The sequence below is a fragment of the Ammospiza caudacuta genome, chromosome 9 (assembly GCF_027887145.1).
Source record: "Ammospiza caudacuta isolate bAmmCau1 chromosome 9, bAmmCau1.pri, whole genome shotgun sequence".
NCBI classification, from domain to species: Eukaryota; Metazoa; Chordata; class Aves; order Passeriformes; family Passerellidae; genus Ammospiza; species Ammospiza caudacuta.
In genome coordinates this window covers 18,796,244-18,822,282 of record NC_080601.1, presented here as the reverse complement: position 1 = coordinate 18,822,282, position 26,039 = coordinate 18,796,244, and the positions used below count along the sequence as shown (strand labels likewise).

Genomic DNA, 26,039 nt, shown 5'->3' with positions numbered 1-26,039 from the left:
TATCCACTCGTGTTTGGTTGCTGAAAATGTGAAAGCTCAGAGACTTTTACAGAGTTTGACATTTTTTAAAGTAGGCTGAATACTCTGGCTATTGTGTAGTGTTAGCCTGCTTGGAGCAGTGACATGAAGACAAACAGGGCTGCTAAATTTGAATACATAGGTCTGCAGTGTTCTGTGCCCTGTTAAACCTAAGTGTAGCATCTGCTGAGGAAAGCAATTTCCTCTGGTCTTTTAAGGGTGCTTTTCTCCTGTTGCATTTCATTTGTGTCACTAAAATATGGTTTGAATTTAAAAAACTGCTTTATGATAGAACTGATCTGTGGCTGAAGTTTAAAAGGACCACAATAGGAGAAGAAGATCTTACTTGATAACTTGGAAGCTTGTAGAGTTACACATTTTTAGAGACACTTTACAAATAATAGTTGTTTGAACAAACTTTGAACAAACACTTGTAGTGTCCAGGAAAAAAAAAGGCTACAATAGGAAAATTCCCCTGGAGACCAGTCAGCTTCTAGTATTTAGAAGTTCTTAATGGCAAAGGCAAACTCACTGTGGAGGGGCCCTTCCAACAGATGAAGACTCAGCTATTCAGAGCTACAACACTGTAAACAGAGCTGAAGCTTTACATAGCTAGGTGGGATAGCCCATTAATGGCTCTAGCCCTCAAAATACTGCTGTGCTAGGGCTTGAATTGAAAAGCACATAAATACTTGTTCAGGCTTCCCACATCCCTACACTCTCTCCCACAGCTGCCAAATGCTAAATCCTATGCAGTGTACAGGGAGACAGCAATGACCACACAATGCAAAGTTTAAAACTTTCTCATCAGCATGAGACCTTTCTTTTCATGTTTTTTTCCCTTGCTTCCACAGACCCTTCCTTATTTGGTAGACCACGGAGAATCCGGTCCTGTCCGATGCAATAGGTGCAAAGCTTACATGTGCCCTTTTATGCAATTCATTGAAGGTGGAAGGAGGTTCCAGTGTTGTTTCTGCAGCTGTGTCACTGAGGGTAAGGTTTCTTCTGGAAATGCCCCTCTGGGCTCTACTGGAAAGGTCTTTGAACAAGATGCAAGCAAATCAGTCTTGATCATGTTATGATCATTTATAATGAATACTGTGATTTAGTATGTGTCTAGTCTTGTAAAAAATTATTGGAAGGCATGTTCGGTGTTCAGTTCTGAAATTGTGTTCAAAAAGGTGTTTATGTGTTGTAGTATTGTAGCAAATTTTTAATATGAGGTATTTGTAGCATAATGTGTGGTGGTTTAAAAGTCTATTGTATTTTCTTAGGGTATTTCAAAAGTACAGAGATTTTTAACAGGCTGAGATATAGGTCTAGCATGTGTTGAGATTATTTTTTTTCTCACAAAGCCTTTTTTTGTCTCACTGACACTCCTTTGAGACAAGATTGCAGTTAAATCTGCTACAGCTGAATAAGAGTGTTCAGTACAGGCCAGATAATATTAGTTGCTTTTCTAAATTAGTACAAAACATGCTTCCTTTTAAGCAGAAGTCACAATGAGCTGCTCATAGCATGACGTTTGTAAATTTGTTTTGAAGACACAGGGGAAAGTAAGGTACAACAAATCTTACGATGATGTTTTCAATGTTCCATTTGGTAGCACTGATGGCTTTTAATGGACTATTCTTACCACCTCAGTTATGCTGTACAACTGTTTGTACTAACCAAAATGGGGATTAGAAATGGTCAGCTTTAAAAACCAATTTTGTCTGGTGATTTTCTGCCTGCATACACTCCCTGTCCTGCTCACTCAGCAGCTGTATGAAGGGCTGTACCTGTAACAGTTGAGCAGAGGCAGAAAGGGGAGGGATGTTGAGACGCTGCTGATGAAAGTAATATTGTGAAAACACAATGTAGTTGTACCTAAAACCTAATAACAATTTTTGTTTTCTCTGCAAATACCATGAGGTATTTCTTCTTTGCAAGTACCAAATTAACTTGTATGGGATGTTTACTTGGAGACAAGAGTGATAAAAGCTCATATGTAATCTTAATGATATCACTTTGTTTTCTTTTGAACTTTTGAAACTTGGAATGTTTAGAATAGTTTAAATGTGGTGAATAATGTCATTCCAGGTAATCTCATTTTAATCTCCCCTGGGACTGTATAGACAGCTATATAGGATTATATAGACAGCTCAGCTATAGCTGGAATAAATTTTGTCACCTGAGCAGTTCTGCAGGAGCGGGTGTCTGTCATGGTAGTTCTTGGGGCACAAAGGAAAATGCTTTGTTTCTACAGCTGAGTTTTGTAGGCAAAAATTTAGCTTAACTCCCATTTTATTTTCTTATGCTTTGTACCAGCACAAAAGTATTGGGTTCTGGGCATGTGGTTGCACTTCTGCTCCTCTTTAATCCACTATAAGAAGGACTTTGTCTATTCTGATAAAAAGATTATGGGAGTCTCTGCACTCAAAAGTGCTTGGAGGCTTCACTCTTGTGCAGCACAGGAAGGGAAGGAAAAACTAACTTATATAGCAAAATAAGGAGCTCAGTGTTTTAGTAAGCCTGACTTGAGTCAGTAATGCTCTAGCCTGTAGTTTGCCTCAAACTGTCTTTTAAGTAATTTGTTACTACGTATATGGGATGATTATATTTTTCCTTTGGACTAGATCCGTCAGAATAATCCTAAAACTGTAATGTAGTGATGTTTCTGATATGAAATGGAAAGGAGATTCAAGAAAAGTATAACAGTGACTATACTGTGTGCTGTCTGGTGCATGAGACAAACTGGAATAAGTTTGTATTGTTTTGTTTTAATTATATTCTTAAATTGTATTAATATTTTTAGTACTTGTGTGCTAGCCCAGAGTGCTAGTTCACTTTCCTGGAGTTTTGTTTGAAACAATTGTTGTCGTGTTGGCTCTCTAGTTACAGTGTTTATTATGGGCATATCACTGAGTTTAAGGATTTTTCCTTTCCCAGTTCCACCTCACTACTTCCAACATTTGGATCATACTGGAAAGCGAGTAGATTTCTATGACCGACCTGAGTTATCACTGGGCTCATACGAGTTTCTAGCAACAGTTGACTATTGCAAGGTACAGTAGGATGTTTTCATTGCTCTTTTGATTTTCCTTTTAAAGTAAAAAGACTATTTTCTTGAAATAAGAAAGATATTAATTATCTGGGGATGATTTCTAGCTGGCAGAGATAATTAACAGCATTAATCCAGCCCACTTTATTGTGAAAAATTACATGCTTGTTTGCTTATTTACAAAACCAGTGGAGGTCCCAATCACACATGGCATAATATAATTTAATAGCTGTCTCTGTATTTTTTTTTCCTGGAGCTATATAAGGAGCTATAGCTGCACTTACCTTAGGAATTCTGCAGAAGGGATTCTTGTGCAATAGACCTTGGCAGAAAAGGGAATTGTAGGAGAGGTTCAATGCAAATACATTAGTAACTATGCAATGTGCCACCTGTTCCACAAGGCAGACCTTACCTATTGATCTTCAATTTCAAATCCAGCTGTAGTGATTAGAAGCAGAAGAAAAGTGTGGAAATGTATATTTCATAGCTGATTTGCTTTTAAATAAAGACTTAAATAATTGCCTCCTAAGGAATAGGGAAACTATGTGCAAGATGTTTATTAAAGCAACTTATATCTCTCCTGAAATATTATGCTGAGAAAATAGATGCCTAAATGTTGTGAGTTGATACTGGTTGCCTTCTAATGCCTCTGCTTTACTTTGAGTTAAGCAAAAGTACAATTATTTTCTAACAGCATAAGAAGAACTTCGAATCAACCAAGATGTGATCTTCACAGCTTTTTTCAAAGTTCTTATGTTTTGCTTTTGTTTTGAGTACATGTTTCAGTGTTACCTATAGACTTCAGAAAACTACTGACTAAAAGAAGTTTTACATTCCCAAAGAAAGCCTGATTTTTAGAAGGAAAAGGTTGTAATCCTTGGAGAAGAAAATATTTTATATTGATAGAATTGCCTATGACAAGTCTGGTCAGAGTCCAAAGTTTTGAGAACTGGCAGAAATCTTCCCTGTCTACTTTTCCAATCTAGTTTAGTCATATAAATGGATTACTTAGTTGTAACTGTTTTTCTCTGGTCAATGGTAAAGTCAGTCCAGGGCATTTAATACCAGTCCATTTCAAACATAGTATGATACTATGTCTGTTAGCTGGAAAAGGATAGGAGAGAGAGTTTAAGAAACAACTGCTGCTCGTGGTTACAGAGGTACCTGAAAGCAACTAAGTTTTGACCAGCATTGATTTGTCTGTATTATGGAGCTGTTACATGAGCTGCATTACATGGCAATAGTGTGATTTCTTCCCTCTCTTCCACAGAATAACAAGTTCCCTAGTCCACCTGCTTTCATTTTTATGATTGATGTGTCTTACAATGCTGTGAAGAGTGGCTTAGTGAGGCTAATATGTGAAGAATTAAAGTCACTCCTAGATTATCTGCCCAGGTAGGTATATTGTAAACTACTGTAGTCAATGCAAATGGGGGATGCTGTTATTTTTTCTCTTTAAAAAATGCTAGAATTTTAAAAATTACTTGATAATCCTGTCAAGCTTTTCTTCAGAAAAAGGCCAAGCAAAACCCATCTTGGTGAAAATAAATTCTACTTCCTTTTATTTTTCCCTTAATGTGTTGGTTATATGTAATGGTTTGTCTATCTTCTTGGATGTGAAGGCAAGTATATCTCTTACAGGGAAGGGAACATGGAGGAATCAGCCATTCGAGTTGGCTTTGTCACCTACAACAAAGTTTTACACTTCTACAACGTGAAGAGCTCACTGGCACAGCCACAAATGATGGTGGTCTCAGATGTGGCAGATATGTTTGTGCCACTCCTTGATGGTTTTCTGGTGAATGTGAATGAGTCCAGGACAGTTATTGCCAGGTAATATCAATTGATTTACAATGTGTGTAGTAAAATACTTGTTTGGTAAATTCAAATGTTATGTGCTGAATTGTCATGTCAAGTCACTCCATGTACTTTAACTTACTCTTTGAGATTAAGCTGGTGCAGTAGGATGGGGAAATTGAAGGGCTAAGGGATTATTTGGCTCATAGTCCATCTTGGCAGAAAGTGTATACAAGGGGATTTAGTGCAGAAGGGCATTTCTGGGGAGGAAAAAAGGAAAAACTAACAAAATCCAAGCCAAAAAAAGCCCACCTAAAATAAAGCCACAACAAAACACAACCAGGATGATGCAGAGTGAAAGCTGTAAGAATACTGAATCACTGTCTTTAATTCAACTGCTTAAATAACTGCAAACTGAGACAACAGGGGTGTCCAGTTTTGGTTCTGTAGAGAAAACAAAGCTGGATAGAGAAGATAAAATCTGAAAGGAAAGAAGGAAGTTAGCAAAGTTTTGGCAAACTGTTTACTGTGGTACTTGAAGTGTAATTAATCTATGGTGTGTAGCTAAGTACATTTTGGGTAATAGGCCTGGAATTGCATGTTTTTAGAGAAAATTTCTAGCCTTTTTAATGTATTAAACAAGCCTAAGTACAAAACTGTGGGTTAAACCTATTAATCTTTGAGTAGTACACAAGATGCTTTGCAAACAGAGGCCAAATGTCACTACTATTTCCTAAGAATTTACTTACCTATGTATATTGGAATACATTAAAAGATAAAAAACACAGAAGAGCTGTGGAATTGGCATCAGTTGAGGCTATGCAGAAGACAGTGAGGATATAGATGAGAGAAGCCAATGGAGAACAATGCAGCAATTTTTCCATAGATGAGATGCCAAATACTGTAAAAGTTACACAGATTTACAAACATGTTAGGGACTTCTGTTTAAATCACCTCAATCCTATAAATCATCAACTACAGCTGTGTGGCTTTTCTTATTAAATAGGATCTTGAATTGCTCTTTTATTTTTCTTATTCTTTGCAAGTTTGCTGGATCAGATTCCAGAAATGTTTGCAGACACGAGAGAAACAGAAACTGTTTTTGCACCTGTGATTCAAGCAGGGCTGGAGGCACTGAAGGTTAGTAAATGCATTTTTATGACAAATTATTTTCAGCCAAGTATTCTGAAGTTCATATTCTGCTAACACACACTAAAAAGACAATTCTAAAGATTTTGTAAGCTCCTTGTAGTAGATGCACTACATATAGGGAGTACTTGGCTCATTCTTGAAGTGCATGAACCTTCTGTTTTGTGCAGCTATCTGTATGTTCTTTACCCAATTCTTTTTTAACTAATTTCAAAGGGCAAGAACATGGCTTACTGTCAGTTGTCTGTCTGGGTTTTGCTTTAAACAATTCATAGAGCCTATGGGGGAAAAAAAAGCCTTCCAGCATTAAAAACCAGCTGCTGAAGTCTGAAGTCTCATGGAGGTGTTCCGTAGTTTGGTGTCTTTTTAATCCTGTACTCTGGTAGAATCTTAAAAGGAGAGAATATCATCTGTTGAAGTTGCCTGCAGCAATGTGCTAAACAAACAAACTTTTCCTAAAGTTCTTCCATTCTAGTACTTCATCCAGACAGAATTACATGCATGGTTTAACTCTGATTTGTATCTAGTGATCAAATTGATTCCTGTATGACCTCACCCCAAACTGGTGACACAGCTCTATTTGTCTGTCACATCCGTCAGCGAATCATTTTAGTTGGAAGAGACTTTTATGATAAGCCCAACCTTTAACCCAGTACTGCTAAGTCCTCCACTAAACCATGTTCCTAAGTGACACTTCTGCACATCTTTCAGATACCTCCAGGGTTGCTAACTCCACCACTTCCCTGGGCAGCCTGTTCCAGGGCTTGACAACCATTTCCATTAGAAAGTTTTTCCCAATGTCTAATCTAAAACTCCCCTGCTGCAACTTATAGCCATTTCCTCGTGTCCTATCTCATATTACATGGGAGAAGATGCTGACTCCCACCTAACTACAGTCTTCTTTCAGGTAGTTGTAGAGAGCAAGAAGATCTCCCCTGAGCCTCCCTTTTGGCCAGGCTGGACAACCTGACTTCTCTTACTCACTCCTCAAGCAAGAACTGTGTTCCAGACCCTTAACCAGCTTCACCACCCTTCTTTGAACATGCTACACCATCTCAGTGTCCTTGTAATGAAGGGCCCAAAATGTCAAGGTGTAGCCTCACCTGTGCTGAGTACAGGGGGAATGATCCTTAAAAGTCTCTCATAAACTCAGTTTTTGTTACAATTGTTCAATCAAGAAATGGTAAAAATTGCTAATTGACTTTTTACATACTGCATGTGTCAGAGAAAATAACTTATTAGCTAGTGTTGGCATAGGGTGTTTAAAGTTACTGATCCGTTGAAGCTCAGATTACAAAATTCTTTGCCATTTCTGTGACTTTTTTTCACAAATCCAGTAACTACAAATCAGGGAAGAAGACAATGCAACATGTTTGCACAAAACCTTTTGTATCTGGGTCCTGTTTTACTCTGTATCTTGCGAGAAAGTCCCTTTCTCCCCACTGTGGAATTATCACAAATCCAATAGAACTCAAACTTGCTCTTTGTAACTGACCAGTAATTTGTGCTCCCTCTGGTGGACACCAGTCACATAACCAAGTGACTGAGCCTGTGTGTCTGGTAGAATCACCCTGACATTAAAAGAGTGATTGAGGTTGCTTGAATATTTGTTCTTGAATCACAGCTTCCTTTATAATTTTTGTTAATGTTTCTGACCTCTGTTGTTGCACTCACTTTCCTGCAGGCAGCTGAGTGTGCTGGCAAGCTCTTCATTTTCCACACCTCTCTGCCCGTTGCAGAGGCTCCAGGGAAGTTAAAGAACAGGGATGATAGGAAACTGATCAACACAGATAAGGAGAAGGTAATGATGGTTTGCATAATCTTTACATAAGAGTGTATATTATGCTTTTTATGGACTAAAATAACTGAAACAGTATTAAAAAAATTACAAGGATAGCACATTCTGTAACTGTCCCAGCTAATATCATTTAACATTCCACTTTTATCTTCTGTTCCCAAGCAGGGCTATGGAGACTTGACATCATAAGGATAGCTCTAGTCTGAGAGCAAGAAGAGTTAGCTCTAGATTATTACACAGGGTAAAATACCAAAATCTGCGTTAAAGTAAATGTGCTGAATTTGCAATTAAAGCAAAATGTGTAGTCATTTTCGTTATAATTAACAGTTCTTCAAAGGCAGAGTCAGGGAGAACTTAGATGATTCTGCTTTCCCTGAAGAAAGATTTAAAGTATAAGAGTATTGAACTGGGATTATAAACTGGGTCTCACTTTCATTTTCCTGGACAAACTTCTGATGTCATCTCTGATTTCCTTTCTTAGACTTTGTTTCAACCACAGACGAGCTTTTACAACAACTTGGCCAAGGACTGTGTGGCCCAGGGCTGCTGTGTGGATCTATTCCTGTTTCCAAACCAGTATTTGGATGTGGCTACGCTGGGTGTGGTACCTTACCAGACAGGAGGCTCCATTTATAAGTATGCCTATTTCCAGGTAGGAGTGACATTGACTCAGACTGCTGTCTGATCCAAGTAAGAATTATTGTTTAGCTGAGAGTTATTTTCTTTATAGTGGGAACCATAGTGAAGAAGTACTTCTTTGGAAGTAAATGGCTGCTTAAATTTCAAAATAATCAGCAAAATTATTTGGTAGCTTTGTGTCTTTATACAAACATCTCTGTTAATAACAAAACTCTGTTAATAACAAAACAGGAAGAGCTAGGCTGTTACCTCTTAGCACAATATTTTATTAGCAGGTCACTGAGCCTGATATCAGTGACTTTTAAAGTAAGACCACAGGAGGTGGTATCTGGTTTTAAATTACTTTATGGTTTATGAAGCTGGTGTGATTTTTGAAAGTGTGAAACTTCAGTTATTGCTTGCCTTCTAGCTGGAGACAGACCAGTACAGATTCCTGAATGACTTGAGAAGGGATGTGCAGAAAGAAGTGGGATTTGATGCCGTAATGAGAGTGCGCACAAGCACAGGTGGGTGTTAGCAGGGAGGAATCTTAGTGAATCGGCCACTTCAAGCATGTCTCATGGGAAGAAAGAAATCTTCCTGGAGTTTAAAATACATAATGACTAGCTATCCCAAAAGCTCTGCTAAAGCTTTGGAATTCTACGACTTCTGTTGAGACTGCAAAGATCCCTGCTGAAATAGGATAACTTGGTGTCAGAATCAAAAGGCTGACTATGTTGGTATTCTGTTGAAAATGGTGGTTCATGTTGGGTTTTTCCCTCTTTTAGGTATTAGAGCAACAGACTTTTTTGGAGCTTTCTATATGAGCAACACAACTGATGTAGAGATGGCAGGTCTGGACTGTGATAAAACAATAACAGTGGAATTCAAGCATGATGATAAATTAAGTGAAGATAGTGGTGCACTGCTTCAGGTGAGGGGGGAGGCTTTGTAAAAGAAGGGAGTTGGTAATTGAACTGAATTATTAGACACTTCTTCAAGGAATTTTTTGTTCCTGCTTTGTGCATCTTACCATACTTTTCCAGCATACTTGTTCTGAGGATGACCTAGACTGTTTCAAACCACAGTCCTGTCTTCTAAGACCAGGTCCCTTAATACAGCTGCTAAAATTGCTGCTTGTTACCTTTCATTGACCCTGATTCTTAGCATGTACCTCTAGCTTATTGTCCAAGTCTTTTATGTAGTTACCTTTTTTTTTTTTACATCTGCATCCTAGCTTTTAATAAAGTATATTCTAACCCTGCCCTTCTTATTGTAGCAGGACCTCATTTCTGTGTCTCCTGGCATTTTTGTCTCCTGCAGTGTGCTCTGCTGTATACAAGTTGTGCAGGACAGCGACGGCTCCGCATTCATAATCTCTCCTTAAACTGCTGCACGCAGCTTGCTGACCTCTATCGGAACTGTGAGACTGACACCCTCATCAACTACTTGGCTAAGTATGGTAAGGGTAAATATGGAAACAGGAATTGTAGCTTTAAACTACTGCTAAAATGCCTGTTTTGTCACCCAGTGACACCTGTGTATTCCTCCCGCTTCAAATGTCAGGTGCCAGTTCTGATACTTCAGTCAGTTATGGGAAAGAGCATAAAGCTGTGATGATTGTATTGCTGCTTAGGACGAGAGGTACAGATAGAGAGTGTAGGCTTATTCTTCATACAAATTATTTTCCAAATGTTTTTAATAACAGTTTGTATTGCCAGCTGTCTGAATTCATCCTTATATTTGTTTTTGGGCTGTTCTAGTTCATTCCTTAATTGTTGCAGAATTTTGCTTTCACAAGAAATGGTGGCCCTTGTTCATAGATATGAGTTAAATGTCATACACTTATGCGCTGTACCCTATTTACCCTTTCTAGCTTGCAGTAAAAGCCTAGAAATCCAACAGAGATTGAGAGTTGTGTATGTTGTTTGCCATTAAAATAAAGGAAACAGTCAATTTTCAGACCATTAATGGAAGATGGTCAGTCTATAAAAGGTGTTTTTATAGAACCCCATACTTTCAATTATTGTAAGTGTATTTTAAGTACATAGGAGATAGAGAGTTCAAGATTATGTAATAAAAGGGAGTAAATGAGCTTCTTCAGGTTCTCAATAGGAACATATAGTCATTTTCCTACAAGTTTGAAGCGGAAAGAATAAAAGCTTCCATAAACAATATTTGTTCAGATTTCCTTTGTGGAAGTAGTGTTGGGGTTTTGGTGTTCTTAAACAATCACTTGACAGCAGTCTGTCTCTTTCCTCTCTCTGGGCAGCATATCGTGGAGTCCTGAGTAGTCCAGTGAAGACTGTACGAGATGCACTGATCAACCAGTGTGCCCAGATCCTAGCCTGCTATCGAAAGAACTGTGCTAGTCCCTCTTCTGCTGGCCAGGTAAACTCCAGTGCTTTCACTTGAATCTCAGGCTTGGAAATTAAAAAGTGATGTCCAGCTTCTTCTTACTTAGCCTGCTCAAAAAAAGTCAATTCCTTTCCTCAGCAGAAATTTGCAAAGAGGAGACTCAGGAAACTAGATACACTACTACAAGTAAAGCTATAGTTGAGAATGGCTTCTTGGACATCTGTCTGGAGCGCAGGGAGCACTGCCTGCCTCGGGGAAAGGTTTTATGTTTCTTTTGCAGTCCATAATATAAGTAGACTATCAACTTTCACTCCTCATGGCTGTACCACACTTTGTTGCTTCATGCAAGTCTCTTTTTGTCAAACATAAGCTTATTCAGCAAGACAGCTGACCAGCTTCTGTCTGCTTGTGCCTTTTAGCTCATCCTCCCCGAATGCATGAAGCTGCTTCCTGTGTACTTGAACTGTGTGTTGAAGAGTGACGTTCTGCAGCCCGGCCCAGAGGTCACAACGGATGACCGTGCCTACATCCGTCAGTTAGTGACATCCATGGATGTGGCTGAAACTAATGTTTTCTTTTATCCCAGGCTTTTGCCCCTGGTGAGTAATTCAAGATCTGCTTAGCACTTGAGGCTTGCTGTTGTCTCACTGACTCATCTTAAGGAATGGCATTTATATTTTAGCAAGGGAAAGTGATTTGAGAAGTATTTGGGGATCTGCTGTCTGGGATATTTCGCTTCATTTTGCTCAGCATTACTGCACCTTGTGAATTTCTTGGGGGATACTTTTTTCCTGAGCTGTAAGCATATGACTAGTGACAGATAAGACACTTTTGACCCTTTCATAGTCTTTTAAAAAAGTTCTAAGGCTTACAACTTTGTGTAGTAATTTTCATTACTGCAAGGTAGCTCTACATACTGTTCTGATTTTTCATTACCATAGTTGCTGGAATAACACTAAAAACTGATTACATTCCTACTCCAGGGGGTGATATTTGAACTTGAGTCTTTCCACAGAAGCCTTGTGTTCTCTTTTGCTGACCAAGTCTCTGAACTGCTTCTGTGTCATTTTGAGTAACAAAACTAAGGAAAATTCTACTTCAGTCACAAGATTGACTACTTCTTGAGAGTCCTAGAAATGAGAAAATCATTGGTGTCTTTGTGGCAGAAATTTTCAAGACTTCCTAAAATGTTCTTTTTTTATAACTTTTATTTTACTTTAATTTTTATTTCCCTGTAAAACAGACCAAAGCAGATGTTGACAGTGATTCCTTGCCAGCAGCCATTCGGAACTCCGAGGAGCGTCTCTCCAAGGGTGACATCTACCTGCTGGAGAATGGGCTGAACATCTTTGTGTGGGTGGGAGTCAACGTGCAGCAAAGCCTGATCCAGAACCTTTTTGGAGTGTCATCCTTCAGTCAAATTAGCAATGCCTTGGTGAGCTGGATGGCAGTGCGGGAGCTAGAGTCTGTGATAGTCACCCAATACTTAAAACTATGAGAAAGCCAGCAGAAAAAAATAGCATTTCATTTTCATTAATAGAAATGAGAGAAGCACAGATGTGTGAAATATTGATAGTCTGGGCATGTCAGGCATGCTTTTGCCTAGGTTTATTTGACAAGTCATTAACAGTGAAGAGAAAAGTTGATATCTAAATGGAATAAATAATTGATGTCTAATTCTGATTTCATGTAATATTCTTTTCTAAGTAGTCGAAGTTCAAGAGATTTTATGCTAATGGGGTAGATATTTCTCTACCCTTTTACAGTATGCCAAAACTGCTGACTTCTGTTTAACATTGCTCTATTTCCCAAGACTAATGGGGATTGGATATCTTTCATTCCAGAGTACCCTGCCAGTCTTGGAAAACCCCTTTTCAAAGAAAGTGCGGTCTGTTGTTGATATGCTTCAAGGGCAGAGATCCCGGTACATGAAGGTAAAAATGTCCCCCATTTACAGCTTTAAATCCCCTTCTCTCTTAGTAGAGTCAGGTGATGCCTGATGATGCTGCAGTCCTGAACTTACTCTTCCCAATCTCATAAATGTTATTTGAGGTTTTCAAGAGTCTGAAAACAAATTTCACTAGTTTTGGAGTTTTGTGCTTACCGTAGTTCTAAAACTTCCTTTTTTCAGACCTATTACAATACACTACTATATGAACTACATAGATGGTATTTTCCTTCTGTTTAGAAAGCATTGCGGCTTAACCCAGCTAAGTTACAGAAGTCAAAGCACATAAGCCATATATGCTGTGATTCTGGCTGGCTATGTTTGGAGTTTTCAGCATTTAGCTTTTTGCTCCATTTTGCCCATGAAGATGTATTCTAATAGCTACTCACTATTGGTTTTGTTCTTGTTTTGTTTGGTTTCTTGTAGTTGATAATTGTGAAGCAAGAAGATAAGCTGGAAATGCTGTTCAGACACTTTCTAGTGGAGGACAAGAGTCTGAGTGGGGGGGCTTCATATGTGGACTTCCTGTGTCACATGCACAAGGAGATTCGGCAGCTACTGAGCTAGAGGAGTGAGTGGTGCTAGAACTCAGCAGTGACATTTCAGTCTCCACTAATGACCTGATCAGAAGGCCCAGCGCCCTCAAAAAGGACAACATAGAAATCTGTACAATTCCATAATTTTTAATACACATTGCATTAGCAGAAATCCTTTCAACCTTTCCCAATCCCATATGAGAGATGAAATATTTTCCTGGTGAGGGCTGAAAAAAGAAAAAGGCCTTTGATACCAGGTCTTTTACTTGCATCTAAATTGTTTCCTGTGCTTGGCAGGAATTCACCCCCCACCCCACCCCATGCTCGCTAATCCTGTTGTAATGAATGTAGGGTTTTTTTCAGTTCACTGTACATGATTCAACATTGGGTGAAAAGCGATAACTTTTCAAAACTTCTGGTAGCTGCTGTGCATTTGTGTGGGTGTGTGTGCATGCTCCAAGTGTGAAGAGGATGCACAGGTGGGGAGGGCAAGAGGCAGGTCAGGTGATGGGAGCTGGAGCAGCCAAACATTTTGTGTCTCCTTTAAAGAGGGAAACATGATCTGTCAGAGCACAGATGTATCATGTGGCTGTCCAAACCAGAAAGCCATGAAACATGAAATGAGTGGTAAGCCAGGAGGCAGCAGGGCAAACTTCTCTCCACAATCTTCCCTGTACTATAAGTTGCTGTGCAGAACTGTAATGGAGTAATCAGTAATTAAGTGGGCAAAAATCAACAGCTTCTGAGCAGTGTAGGGGTAGAGATGGTACTTCCTGTTGACATGTGTGGTGACTCCTTTCCTTCTCATTGCACGGCTCTGTATTGTCCTACTCAATCCATGTTCCATGACCTCTCCTGCAGAGTTTACCTGTCTGTCAGATGGTGGTGGGAACAAAAGCTTCTTAACCTTAAGCAGAAAATACCTTTAACAAGGTGACGAGGGACTGTGTAGGAACTGAATGATAAGGAAGTGGCCATTTTCAACCATATTTTTGTGAATCATAGCCAACAAGCAGGAATTTGATTTATACTGACATGAATTTGAGAGTGCTTTGTACCCTGAAACACAAGGAAGGGGATACAAAACCTTAAGATTTAGACTACTGTAACAGGTATTGCAATTACCTGATTTCGGCTATTGACAGCACCTGGGCCATAGCAAAGAGTTTCATTACTGGATGTTTATACCCTCCACATTCTGTCTACTGATCAGCTTGCACAAAACCTTTTATAAGCCTGTTTGTTAAACTAAAATACCTCAGACAGATTAATCCATCCGCTTTGGCTGCTCTGCTGCTCCATTTTGCAGGGGTGGATGAGAAGACTCCTGTGAAGAGGGAGCTAGTGTAATCAAATTCAGAATTCTAAGGGCTTTGTTTATTTACTTTTGAAAGGGGGCTTGTATATTTTAACTTGAACACTTAACAGGTGTTCTTCCAGTACCCAGGAGTTTAAGCTACCAATAGCACTAAAAGTGAAAGGAAGAATGTGGATGGATTAGAGAACATGTTATATGGGCTTGATATTTCATAGGAAAGTCCTTGTTAAGATCAGAAAAATATCTGGCTGTGGTTTTAGTTCCATATCCTGTAGCATGTATATAAATCCATTTCTCTTCTAATGCTGCTAGTTTGTCTTCCCTCCCATCACTACACAGAAAGGGGAACATGAAAATTGTAATGTAGAAACTCTTTCAAGATGTAGTTGACAGAACTTTCAGCGGTTTTGTATGAATGTGGCTGACTTTTTACTCCACATACTGCCTCCAACCAAAAAATCTAGAGGATTTTTAATCAGAGGGGGAAAAAAGAACTTCCCAGGAATATAATGCACAGCAACCACAGACTTCCACAAATACTAATTTCTAGTATTAATATTGGGGGGTGTGGGGGTGGAAATGAAATCATGAATGAACCTTTCATTTTCTTCACTTGTTTTTCCAATGCATCTTTTAATTTGTAAAGAAATAAAAATATATTAAGATGTATTTTATGTCATTGTTAGTAAATAAACACTGCTTATTTTTCCAAACCCTGTATTTTGCGGGGAGGGGGGAAATGGGAAGGGCTGAAGTCTAGTTCATTGATCCTTTACAATCCAATCTTTGCTAACCAAGTTCAGTCTTTTTTTGTCATTGTTATTATTCGCACTGAATGATAAGAAATTCAACAAGAGTCAACAGACAAAAGGTACTGTTTAATCTCAGTGTTCCTTTATTTAGCTGATTGGTTTTTGACTTTCTGCCCTGTCTGAACTTCCATTTCACAAAGAAATTCCCTTTTTTTGCTGACACAGCTTGAGTCATTGACTGGGTCGGGGGTTTTTTGGTCTACTTAAGCAAATATTGCCCTTACCTTGTGACAATGTCAAATTAATGACTTCAGCAGTCTTAAAAGAGCTCATATTTCAGAATTAAAGGTACCTGGGTGAATTGGTTGGGGTTTTTTTTTTTGGGTTTTTTTTTGGTTTGGGTTGGTTTTGGGTTTTTTTTTTTGTTTTTTTGGGGGGTTTTTTTGGGTTGGGTTGTGGTTTTTTTTGCTGAGAGTGTTGCTAATTGCAAAAATAAAAGTTCAGCGTGAACTGGCAGTGTTATCTTGAGTGTACCCATGAATATTGCTGTTGTACAGTTTGCTGATAGCCTTATAACAAATCTGTATGAAAGCACAAGACAATCTTTGCTAAATATCCAATAATACTAAATTTGCTGTCGAATATTTTTGACATTCCTCTCCTATAGAATGTACATTATGTCCAGAATCTGCCACAGAACTGGTGTGATAATGATGGGCCTTGTGGACCTTGTACATTAATTGTGTGGAGTAAATTGTGCAGCACATTCTGATGCTTGTGGAAATTGCTGTGGAGAGCCCATGTCTGTTACCTTCTCTCCAGGCCCAGGTGGAGGACAGTGGTGCTGTTGGAGCGGGCCTAAGCAGTGTCTACACCTAACTTTTCAAAGGAAAGGAAAACTATTCCCTCTTTAACTTGTTTCTAACATAGCTGAAAATACTTCTTTGCCTTGTGTTCATACTAACTAATGTCCTGTATTATAACTGATAATTAATGAATATTATATTGTCTCTTAAGAAGTTAATGTGAAGCTTTTAGCAATTATGTAAATAAGTAACTTAGGGGTAATTCTAGAATATGTCTGTTGGATTTACATAGCGTAGCACAAACCACTTTCCCATTTACAGAATATTTTAATACTGTAGAAATTACTCAAGGTTTGTATAGAAAAGCAGCTGTCAAGGGAGCTTTAAAATTACCTGTAGATATTAAAAAACAAACAAAAACCCAACAACCACAAACCCCAAAAACCTTAACATAAGATTTCTGTTAGTAAAAGTTGTTTCCTGTTCCTTCCCTTTATGGTCTCCAACAGGAGCTGAGCTGGGGGCTCTTTCATGTAACAGCTGACCCCTTGCTTGGTCCAGGTCCAGGAGCCCTCTCTGCAGGTGCGTTCAGTCGCGGCGTGCTGTGCCTTCGGGGAACAGCTCGGCGTTACCGCTGTCAGCTGCAGGTACTGCGGGGCCGGTGTTAGCGCAGATGGATGCAGAGAGGCTCACGGCAGCTTCAGCCGTTGTACAGTGGGGTTGGGAGGGAGCTGCCAATAGGTCACCGCGTCGGGCCGCTGCAGCAGGGCTGGCGTTGCCCCTCCGAGCCACTTGAAAGGCGCGCTGACAGTCGGACCTGAGAGGGGCGGGGAAGGCGGTGCCGCTCCCGTCCGGCCCCCCTCCGGCCTTTCCCCGCCCCGTGACGGCACCATCGGAGGCGGGCCCAGCGCCGCTTCCTGGGGCGGGCCCGGGGCTGGCGGGCCGGCCATGGGGGGCGCCGGGCCGGGGTGGGGGCCCGTGGGGCTGTGGGTGACGCTGGGGCTGGCCTGGAGCGCGGCAGTGGCTCTGGCCGCGGAGGAGCCGGCCGAGCCGTGCGGGGCGGACGGGTGGGCGCAGGACGCCGTCCCGCCGGGCGCGGCCTTCGTCGCCGCCGCGTCGTACCGCGGGCCCGGCAACAACGACACGCGGAGCAACAAGGCGCTGCCCATCCTGCTGTGGTGGAGCGGGAGCCTCTTCCCGCACTTCCCCGGCGACACGGAGCGTATCGACTGCCCCCGCGGCTCCTGCCTCGTCACCCGCAGCCGGCGGGTGGCCCGGCACCGCCGCACCAAGGCGCTCATCTTCTACGGCACCGACTTCAGGGCGTACGAGGCGCCGCTGCCCCGCCTGCCCCACCAGACCTGGGCGCTCTTCCACGAGGAGTCGCCCATGAACAACTACGTGCTCTCGCACTCGCCAGGCATCCGGCTCTTCAACTACACGGCCACCTTCCGCCGGGAGTCCGACTACCCGCTCACGCTGCAGTGGCTGCCCGGCACCGCGTACCTGCGGGCCCCGGCCGTGCCCCTGGCCGAGAAGGACGCGTGGCGGCGGAAGGGCTACGGCCCCGTGCTGTACATGCAGTCCCACTGCGATGTGCCCTCCGACCGGGACCGCTACGTGCGGGAGCTCATGAAGTACATCCAGGTAGGTGGGCTGAGTGCACGGGGAAGCTGTGGCGTGGGGTTCCTCTCGGAGCTGGGAGCACCTGGCTGCTCCCCTCTACCGCCTCGTTTTAATGGGGTTTGTTTGTCCTTGTTTTTAGCCAAGACGCGAATCATAACGGGATGCATGCTGATTGCAAGCTGGACAGAAAAACTAGTTGTATTCCTTCCCAAAGCGTGATCTAGACTACACCGCATGTCAGTAGGTAGGCCTGATGCAGATGTTAGATGTGGACTTGGCCGCGCTCGGGATCAGTCACAAGCTGGGCAAAGCCTGAATAAGTTCGGTCTTGTGGATCAAGTGCCAGAAGTTGCTGAAATCTCTGGGTTTTGAAGTTAGCATACAGGAAGGCTGTCCCTTTACAAGCCTCGCTCCCGTTTGAAAGTACGAGAGTGAAGTTAAAAGGCAGGTTGCTCTGTTGTGAGAATCTGCTCCTTACCTGTGTTGTGGTAGGACCATATTGTTTCTATGATGGCTTGTACTGCTATGGTACAGCTGATGGTGAGTAGCTTCATAAAGTAAAGTAATGGTTCTTCCAAGCAGGAAAAACTGCATTTTTTCTCTTAAAAAGTGTGAAGGATATTAGATTGATTAAAAAAAATTGGTTTTAGACTTTGCCAGAGACTTTTTTTTCTAGTGGTTTCTGTTGTTTCTATTGGTCATGATTTACTGTGTAAGGTCAGGTCATCATGTACTGAGTAGTGAAGCAAAGGCAAAATAATTTTTTTAAAATTACTGTCTTCTCAAAGTATGGTGCAGGTTCCAGCTCAAGCATGTTCTCTTGTATTTTTAGACAGTATTCTTTTAGCTCCTTGTATCAGTTTTTCTCAGTCTAACAATTGAAAAATTCTGTCAGCTTGCTGAGACTGGCTGGAACTCTGTGTAATAACTGTTTGGAAGAGCACTATGTCTCTTAAGTAGAAAGAGAGTCTTTAAATTGACATAGAGTCAAATGCTATTCTTTACTTGCCGGTTTCTGTTTTGTCCAGAAATACATTTTTGGGTGGCATCTGCGTGCTCCCCTCACCCCTCAGTTTGTAGTGTGGCTAATGTTGCTTTTGGAACTCAGCACTTGGTTTTCCCTAAAGCTTGTAGAACTTGGACTCTAGGAGTAGTCTCAAGAGGAAGACCTTGGAGTGAAAATGAAGCTAAATTAATATACGAACTGATCCAAGTTAGGAATTTTACAAGAACCACAAGGTCTGAAAACAAGTTCCAGGGGAACAAATCACTTTGTAAAGATGCTGTTTGTTATTTTAGGTTGACTCCTATGGTAAATGCCTACATAACCGTGAGCTCCCCAGTGAGCGACTGAGAGACACTTCTACAGCCACTACAGAAGATTCTGAATTTATGACTTTTATTGCCAGGTACAAGTTCCATCTGGCCTTGGAGAATGCCATATGTGATGACTACATGACAGAGAAGCTGTGGCGTCCCATGCACTTGGGTGCTGTCCCAGTGTATCGAGGCTCCCCAGCTGTGCGGGACTGGATGCCAAACAACCTCTCCATCATTCTTATAGATGATTTTGACAGCCCCCAAGAGCTGGCAAAGTATCTGGATTTCCTGGACAAGAATGGAGAGGAATATTTGAAGTATTTAGAGTATAAAAATGCTGGTGGAATCAAAAACCAGTTCTTGCTAGAGAGCTTGGAGAAGCGGGAGTGGGGTGTAAATGACATGACTCTGCCCAATTACCTGAATGGCTTCGAGTGTTTCATCTGTGACAAGGAGAACACCCGGGTCAAAGAGGAGCAAGAACACAAGAAGTCTCATGGAAAAATTCCAGCTCCCAGACCTCATATAGCTCAGTTCAAGCACATGGGATGTCCTGTGCCAACCCCTGGGTTTGGAAGTGTTGAAGACCTCTCTGGTGGAGACAGGTAATGTGCCAATATTATGCTTTTTGAAGGGAGAAAAAGCTTCATCAGAGCTGTAACTCTAATAACTCTTTGTACTTAAAGGAGCTCTTGTTACTTCTCCAGTTACATTTTGTATTAGGTCTTGTGGGTGGTGTAGGGGGTCCTGCTAATACTGTGTCATGCTGAGGCTGAACGAGAGGCTTGGACAGTGGTGCTAGCGGTTAAAGTGGAGTGTGACACTCAGGATATTCTGTTAAAATGCTCTGTTACCTCAGGCAATGGAGTTATCCTTTGTCTATCTTGGCCTCTTTGCTTGAGGGAGGGATGTTTTTCAGTACAGTGAAGGTAAAGCACTTGGCAGCCCTCAGACAAAAGCAGCTCTGTAACTCTACAAAGTACTGCGTTACAATGGGGTTGCCAATGTTCACTGCAGGCCTGGTTGACTCCTGTAGACTTCAGAGCAGAAATTAAGCTCACCCACAATACAGGACTTAATGCTGTTTTGTGCAACAAAACACTGGCTGTGTTCGAGGATGCCAGTTATTTAGAAGAGGGACTGTGCAGGACAGAAAACAGATTGAGCAGCTTCTTGTCCCTTGTTTTCTGTTGGTTGTGTTGGTTGACTGACTTACAGGAGCTTTTTTATGGTAATGCCTTTTCTCAGTCTCGGCAGCGAAATGGCTTTTTTCTTTGTAGTGTGCTGTGCATCGCCCTACTCTGGAGAGTTCATAGCAGGTCCAGCTCCATAGGTTTTCTGTTTGAGCATCAGGTGGCAGTAGAGAAGTACCTGTGGAGGCACACACAGAATTGCTGCTGGTCCCACGTGCAGGCCCAGGTGCTTCCATCATTCTTCACAGAGGTCATCAGCAGGGAGTTTTGAACAGCTGGTCCATAATTCAAGCAACAGTTTCATCCCAGGGAAGTTTCCGTGTCTCACTGTTACTCTCCTCATCTGTAGGCATGAGATGTGTCTGGAAAAATTGTTCAGGGGAAGCTTTTACATTCACTGCTATTTACTTTATAAAGATATGTGTCCATAGTTCCCAAGGCATGATCGTGGACATCTCCTGTTAAATACAGTAGTTGCTGTCTGATAAGCATCTAAGCTTTATCCATTTTTATTTGCAAAATGGAACATGACTACTTATAATTCTAACTGGTGTAATAATAGCATAAAATTGCCATCAAAACGTTAGTTAAGCATACCCATATTTTTGTCTGAGTTTGACAGTAATGTTATTTAACAGTGTGATCAATTTAGATGAATGCCTACTGAGCCAGTCTGTGGAGTGTTTTGTTAGTTTAGAAAAACTAACATTATTGTGAAACAATGACACAGATGTAGTGGGGATACAAGTGCTAGACTGTATGCAACATGCAAGGTCTGACTATAAACACATTGAGACTTGTGGTTCTGGAGCCTTCTGAACTCAGAGGACAACAAAGGAGTTTATATTAGAGCATATACCCAGTTACAGTAAGGTTACACTACATATTTGCATGCTCTGTAATCTTTATTCCCAGATGTAATTTGTTTTTAGGGTTGAAAAATATGCTGAATTGTCAGAATGCTGCTGCAATCAGAATCTCTCTCTGTGTAGGTGTATGTAGCTGGAGCACTATTACACCTTCAGCTGTATGTGTGGGGATGTGGTTTCTCAATCCTTATGCTTGCAGCTTCACTTGTATTTGGACTGCTGGGTTTCACTCCCAAGTAAGCTTAAGGAAGAAAGCTGTAGAACAGGCAGTTGTATGTGTCAGGTTGTGGTCAGTCACTACAATCTACTCTCAAAATAATATAAGTACTCTGTGATAGATTTTATTTTAATAGAAGTTTTTATTCTCTGCAATTAGTAATTTAGTCTCTGTGGTTAACACGGTAGTGATAGTATATACTGATACTTCTAGAATATTGTAAAGCTAACAGTGAACTTATATTTGCTACAGAGAATTTTCAAAGCAAGTTTCTTTAAATGACTTAGAGCACAGTGGCACACTGACAACATACTTTGTTGTGACCATCTCTGGGCCTGTTTTCATCTTAAGGGAAAGAAAAACATGGTTTCAGTGCTATTACAGCTGCAGACTGATTTGGGGCTTTTAATTATTTGTGATGATGTCTCTCTTTTTGTTTCAGTTGGAAAGAAATGTGGCTGCAGGATTATTGGCAAAGCCTTGATCAGGGTGAGGCCCTCACTGCTATGATTCATCGCAATGAGTCTCATCAGGGAAGATTTTGGGACTACATGCATGAGATTTTTCTGAAGAGGACAAGGCAACACTGACCCATCTTTGTAAGAGCTTGATTTGAAAATTGCATTGAAAGTTGAGACTGTGAATTCTTACTCACTTCAAATGTTTGCCTTGAAAAACAAAACCAAAAAACTCACAATTTTTTCTGGTGCATGAAGTGAGTAAGTTTCTGTTATGATTGGATTTCAGCAGTGGAAACGTTAGTAACTGTTTTGGTTTGAGTTTCAGCTCTGTGGTGTGAAGCCACTCCTGGCTTGCAGGTGTCAACATGTGGGGCAAAAGAGGAATTTACTCTCCTTTTGCATTTGCTGTATGTATATTGTGTCTTACATGACTTCAGGCTCTTGCTCAAGTGCCCTAAGATATTTCAGGGATTTTTTTAAGTCTTCAGAATATTAGTTGTTTTTTTAAGTATTTTATCAATCACATATTCTCTTCATTAAGATGTACTTTTAGTTGCTATTAACAAATGGCTTTTCCAGTGAAGGAATTACAAAAGACACATCTGTGAAGAGTAATCATGCCTTATGAAATTGCTGCAATAAAGTCTCTTCTCCCCAAGTAACATGCCTCAGATACTGCTCCTTTTCAAGCTAACTGAATAACTGTGGGGAGGTCACTTAACTCTCTGCCTAATTTTCCTCTTTTGATGACTTAGCAGGTCATATGTGCAATGGAATGGCAGAGCAAATTATTTAAGCTGCAACTTTCAACCAAGTATTTCACACCAGAAAGTGTATTACCTGATATTGTGTAGAACAAAATAAAAGTCTATACTTTGGTTCTTTTAAGTTTCCATCAAATCTGAAATCTGTCATCTCAATTTACTGTTACCTCCTTAATGCTAGCAATTCAGAGGCCTTGGATTTTTTCCTTTTGAGTATGTGCAGCTTTCTGCCAAGACAAATACATTTTCACAATGGTGCCTTTGCAGTGGACTCTGCAGTTTGGATACAAGTCTTGAAGTCTTTGTATGCTGAAATGGGTGATCAGAGCCAGGTGCACTGAGGTGCTTTTCTATCTCTGCTGACCGTAACACATTGTGATAATGGTCTGTGACCAGAGTTCCTGAGTGACAACTTGTGGACTGATCTTCCTTGCTGCATAGCCTGTATTGCTTACAGGTATAAATAAACTCCACTGTTCCCTGCCAGAGTGGGTATCTTTCTGAAATAATTGATCTTGCAGTGGAGGGAAACTAATTAATTCAGGGTCAAAGGTTTAAGTGCACAGGCAAATATGGCCACACTAGTGATGTCTCTGATGGTATAATGCTATTTTCTTTTTTCATTTCCCCTCCTTCAGAAGTTAACTACAGACTAAAGAGCCAGAGTTTATCTGTGCTTAAGACAGTTTGTTGGTAATGAAAGTCTACAGTCTGTTGTTTAAATTTATTTTGTAAGACAGTTTTTGCAATTGCTATGGGAAGTTTGATGTCTGGCAGTAAAAGTTAGGAACAGCAGTGACTCTACATTCTCTTCCTAATTACATCACTGTCTATTGCTTAGTGCTGTGTGCTTCACTTAATATCTTTTTCTTTCCACTCAAATTCCCCTTTATAATGTTTTAGATATGGGATTACAGGTATAATACCAGTATAGGTAATGATCATCTCCATGTTTGCCTCTCAGGTGACAGAAAAATATTGCCATGTTAAAATCAGGGCACCTTGACAAAGACTTCAGACCCATGACTATCACTGGATTTTTATAAATGTAGAAAATGCATACAGTGTACATTGTTCTCACCTAATTGTTTTTAGAAGAAGAATGTTTTTTTATCTCTCTTCTCTAATAACAGTAACAAGTGATTCTTCAGCTAAAATGTATTTATCAGTTTAAATTCCTTTTTTTCAGTTATTCGGGAGACATGAATACCTAAGAGAATAATCGTTAAACTGGATTACTCAAATCAGATTAAAAATTACAGATGTGTATTCAGGATTGAAGAGGCCACTTGCTGGAGAAGTAAATTCAGATAAAACAAATTAAAGCTGCTTTAGTTCCGAATATTGACTTCTGCTAATCATGTTAATGATATTTAGGTAAATTGTTTGAATTAATGCCTTCATTGCATAACTTCATGTCTCTGTATAGAAAATAATTCAGTCTTCTTCAACTGCATTCTCTTAATTACCTATATCTCAAAACACTTTCTTATTCAAATGTTTGGTGGACTAGTCAGGAGAAATTGTGATCTTGCTTTTTGCCCTAAACATAAAAAATAAGAACCAGGTACTAGCACATGCTACTTTTACTTTTTTATCCTGTAATTTAAGTAGATTTTTCAGAAGTGCAGCATTTATAGTAATTTCCAGGTCTATAATATAATGTATCTACTGTTGCCAAAATTAGACATGCTACATTGAGTGCACTGTCCTTACATGAGTAACCGGAGGAAGTACCAGTATAAGTATGTGCATCAGCACCTGCTTAGTCCTTGCTGAGTGATGTCCAAAGCCCCATTTTGTCTTCCTGTGGACTAACAGTAGCATTGAAGATAGGGTGATGCAAGCTGAATAGTAGCTAGCAAAGTAGGTAAAAACTTCTTCCTTGGGGCCCTGATTTGTTCATTAGCTATTTCGCAATAGTATTCCTTCACCACTATATACTTCATGTACTCAGTATATTACAATCAACAGCCAACAAGGTTATTTTGTTGGTCCTGCAGGCTTTCTTTGTTGCTTTGCTCTGTGTCTGTACTACAGAATGCTGTTGCTTTGAGCTTGATGACTGTTGCCAAGCATGAGTATTTTTGATTGCCATCTATCTTCTTAAAGTGTGTATGGAAAGAGTACAGATCTGAAAGTAAATTGATTACAGATATTCTGTGGGTTTTGTCTGGTCTTCAAAGTACAACTTCCAGTTTGTAGTTGAGTCACAAGTCACTTGATAGCTTTCTTTTCTGAGTTTTTAGTGTCTTCCTAGGTTTAACTGTTTTTTACAGTCTTAGAGGTGGTGAACTTCTCAAAAGGTAATGAGTATTAGCTACCACTCTTAGCTGTGAAGCTCACCCAAGCCTTGTTTCTTTTGTATCTGCAGTGTTTTTTCCTGTAGTCATAGATCATACTAGCATAGGTCATCTCCTCTATGTCACAGTACTTCCATGATTTATAAACCATGTGTCTGTGGCCTCTATTAATATAGTAAATTTATTTCACTTTTTATGTATGGTGTGTAAGAATTAAGGAATATTTATTCAGTGCATGGTTGGAATACTTTGTGTAGCTGCCAGGCAAACTCTGCAGGGACAGGAGAGGTGGGAATCCTGCCCAGCTGGATAAAGAGTTGTGGTTTCAGTTGTGTTCAGTGCTGCTGACTGACCTTCACAGCATCTACTGCTCTGCACAGCAAGGACTACAAAATGTTGAGTAAACATTTTGCCATGGCTTTGCTTTCATTCTCTCCTGTTATTTGGAGGAGACAGGAGGAGAAGCTGGGTCTCATACCCTTGAAGAGTTTGCTGTTAATTTACTTAATAATGCATTTGAAAGGATTGCTATCTAGTGCCAATGTGTACTGCCAGTCGTGGCCAGAGTGAATTCAATTTACCCTCCTAGTTGTCTTTCTACTAATGCAAGTGTGTGAATGCAGACAGGGAGGAAGGTCACTACAGCATTATTATTTTAAGGAAAGTTTCCTGATTTCTGTTCTTGGCTAACTGGATTTCTCACTGCTTTAAGTCCAGAGCAGCAAGATGGTGGCTGAATGTCATCACTCATATTGTGACTACTGAAAGGCTACGCGATACTCAGACTATGAACATGATAGATTCAACAGCCCAGGTTCAACAATTCAACAGTTCTTACAGTGCAGGTACCCATATTCATAAAAACTGATCCTAATAAGGAATTTATCAAAGGTAGCAAATATTGAAGATATTTACCTGTGTAAACACTTTGGCAGGATCCTGCAGACTAGGGTGAGTGTCTTCATTGCTTATCATGCATTGTGCCTGTTTACTGTGTAACTAGAGGGAGGCTTTCAAGGCTGAGAGGATAGCTTTATTCACTAGCATTACTGTTCTAAAAATAAATATCTCCTCATTACTGCTCACATGAAACACCAGTAGATTCTATTGATGCTGTGTCTCAGAATTGACTTGACAAGCTAGAA

At 40.5% G+C, this 26,039-nt stretch overlaps 2 protein-coding genes across 6 annotated transcripts in view; both read left to right on the top strand.

The window, feature by feature from the left end:
* The window catches only part of SEC24C (SEC24 homolog C, COPII coat complex component), a 36,470-nt gene extending 21,218 nt beyond the window's left edge, over window positions 1-15,252 (top strand). For all 4 annotated transcript variants that reach the window (XM_058810936.1, XM_058810933.1, XM_058810934.1 and 1 more), the window contains 15 exons: window positions 873-1,011; window positions 2,950-3,065; window positions 4,332-4,456; window positions 4,703-4,894; window positions 5,905-5,998; window positions 7,692-7,808; window positions 8,287-8,457; window positions 8,854-8,950; window positions 9,212-9,357; window positions 9,747-9,885; window positions 10,696-10,814; window positions 11,201-11,380; window positions 12,025-12,216; window positions 12,626-12,715; window positions 13,156-15,252. In XM_058810936.1, the coding sequence (XP_058666919.1) occupies window positions 873-1,011; window positions 2,950-3,065; window positions 4,332-4,456; window positions 4,703-4,894; window positions 5,905-5,998; window positions 7,692-7,808; window positions 8,287-8,457; window positions 8,854-8,950; window positions 9,212-9,357; window positions 9,747-9,885; window positions 10,696-10,814; window positions 11,201-11,380; window positions 12,025-12,216; window positions 12,626-12,715; window positions 13,156-13,296 (2,058 nt within the window). In that variant the 3' untranslated portion in view covers window positions 13,297-15,252. The remainder of the gene's footprint in view (window positions 1-872; window positions 1,012-2,949; window positions 3,066-4,331; window positions 4,457-4,702; window positions 4,895-5,904; window positions 5,999-7,691; window positions 7,809-8,286; window positions 8,458-8,853; window positions 8,951-9,211; window positions 9,358-9,746; window positions 9,886-10,695; window positions 10,815-11,200; window positions 11,381-12,024; window positions 12,217-12,625; window positions 12,716-13,155) is intronic.
* Window positions 15,253-17,089: 1,837 nt separating this feature from the next.
* On the top strand, window positions 17,090-23,946 carry FUT11 (fucosyltransferase 11). 2 transcript variants are annotated; one of them, XM_058810576.1, is made up of 4 exons: window positions 17,090-17,788; window positions 19,067-19,692; window positions 21,809-21,965; window positions 23,781-23,946. In XM_058810576.1, the coding sequence occupies exons 1-3, from the start codon at window positions 17,090-17,092 to the stop codon at window positions 21,954-21,956; spliced, it is 1,473 nt and encodes a 490-aa protein (XP_058666559.1). In that variant the 3' UTR covers window positions 21,957-21,965; window positions 23,781-23,946. The 2 variants fall into 2 exon arrangements, with proteins under 2 accessions (XP_058666559.1, XP_058666558.1); XM_058810575.1 differs by lacking the exon at window positions 23,781-23,946 and having other exon boundaries at window positions 21,809-23,171.
* The last annotated feature ends 2,093 nt before the right edge of the window (window positions 23,947-26,039 follow it).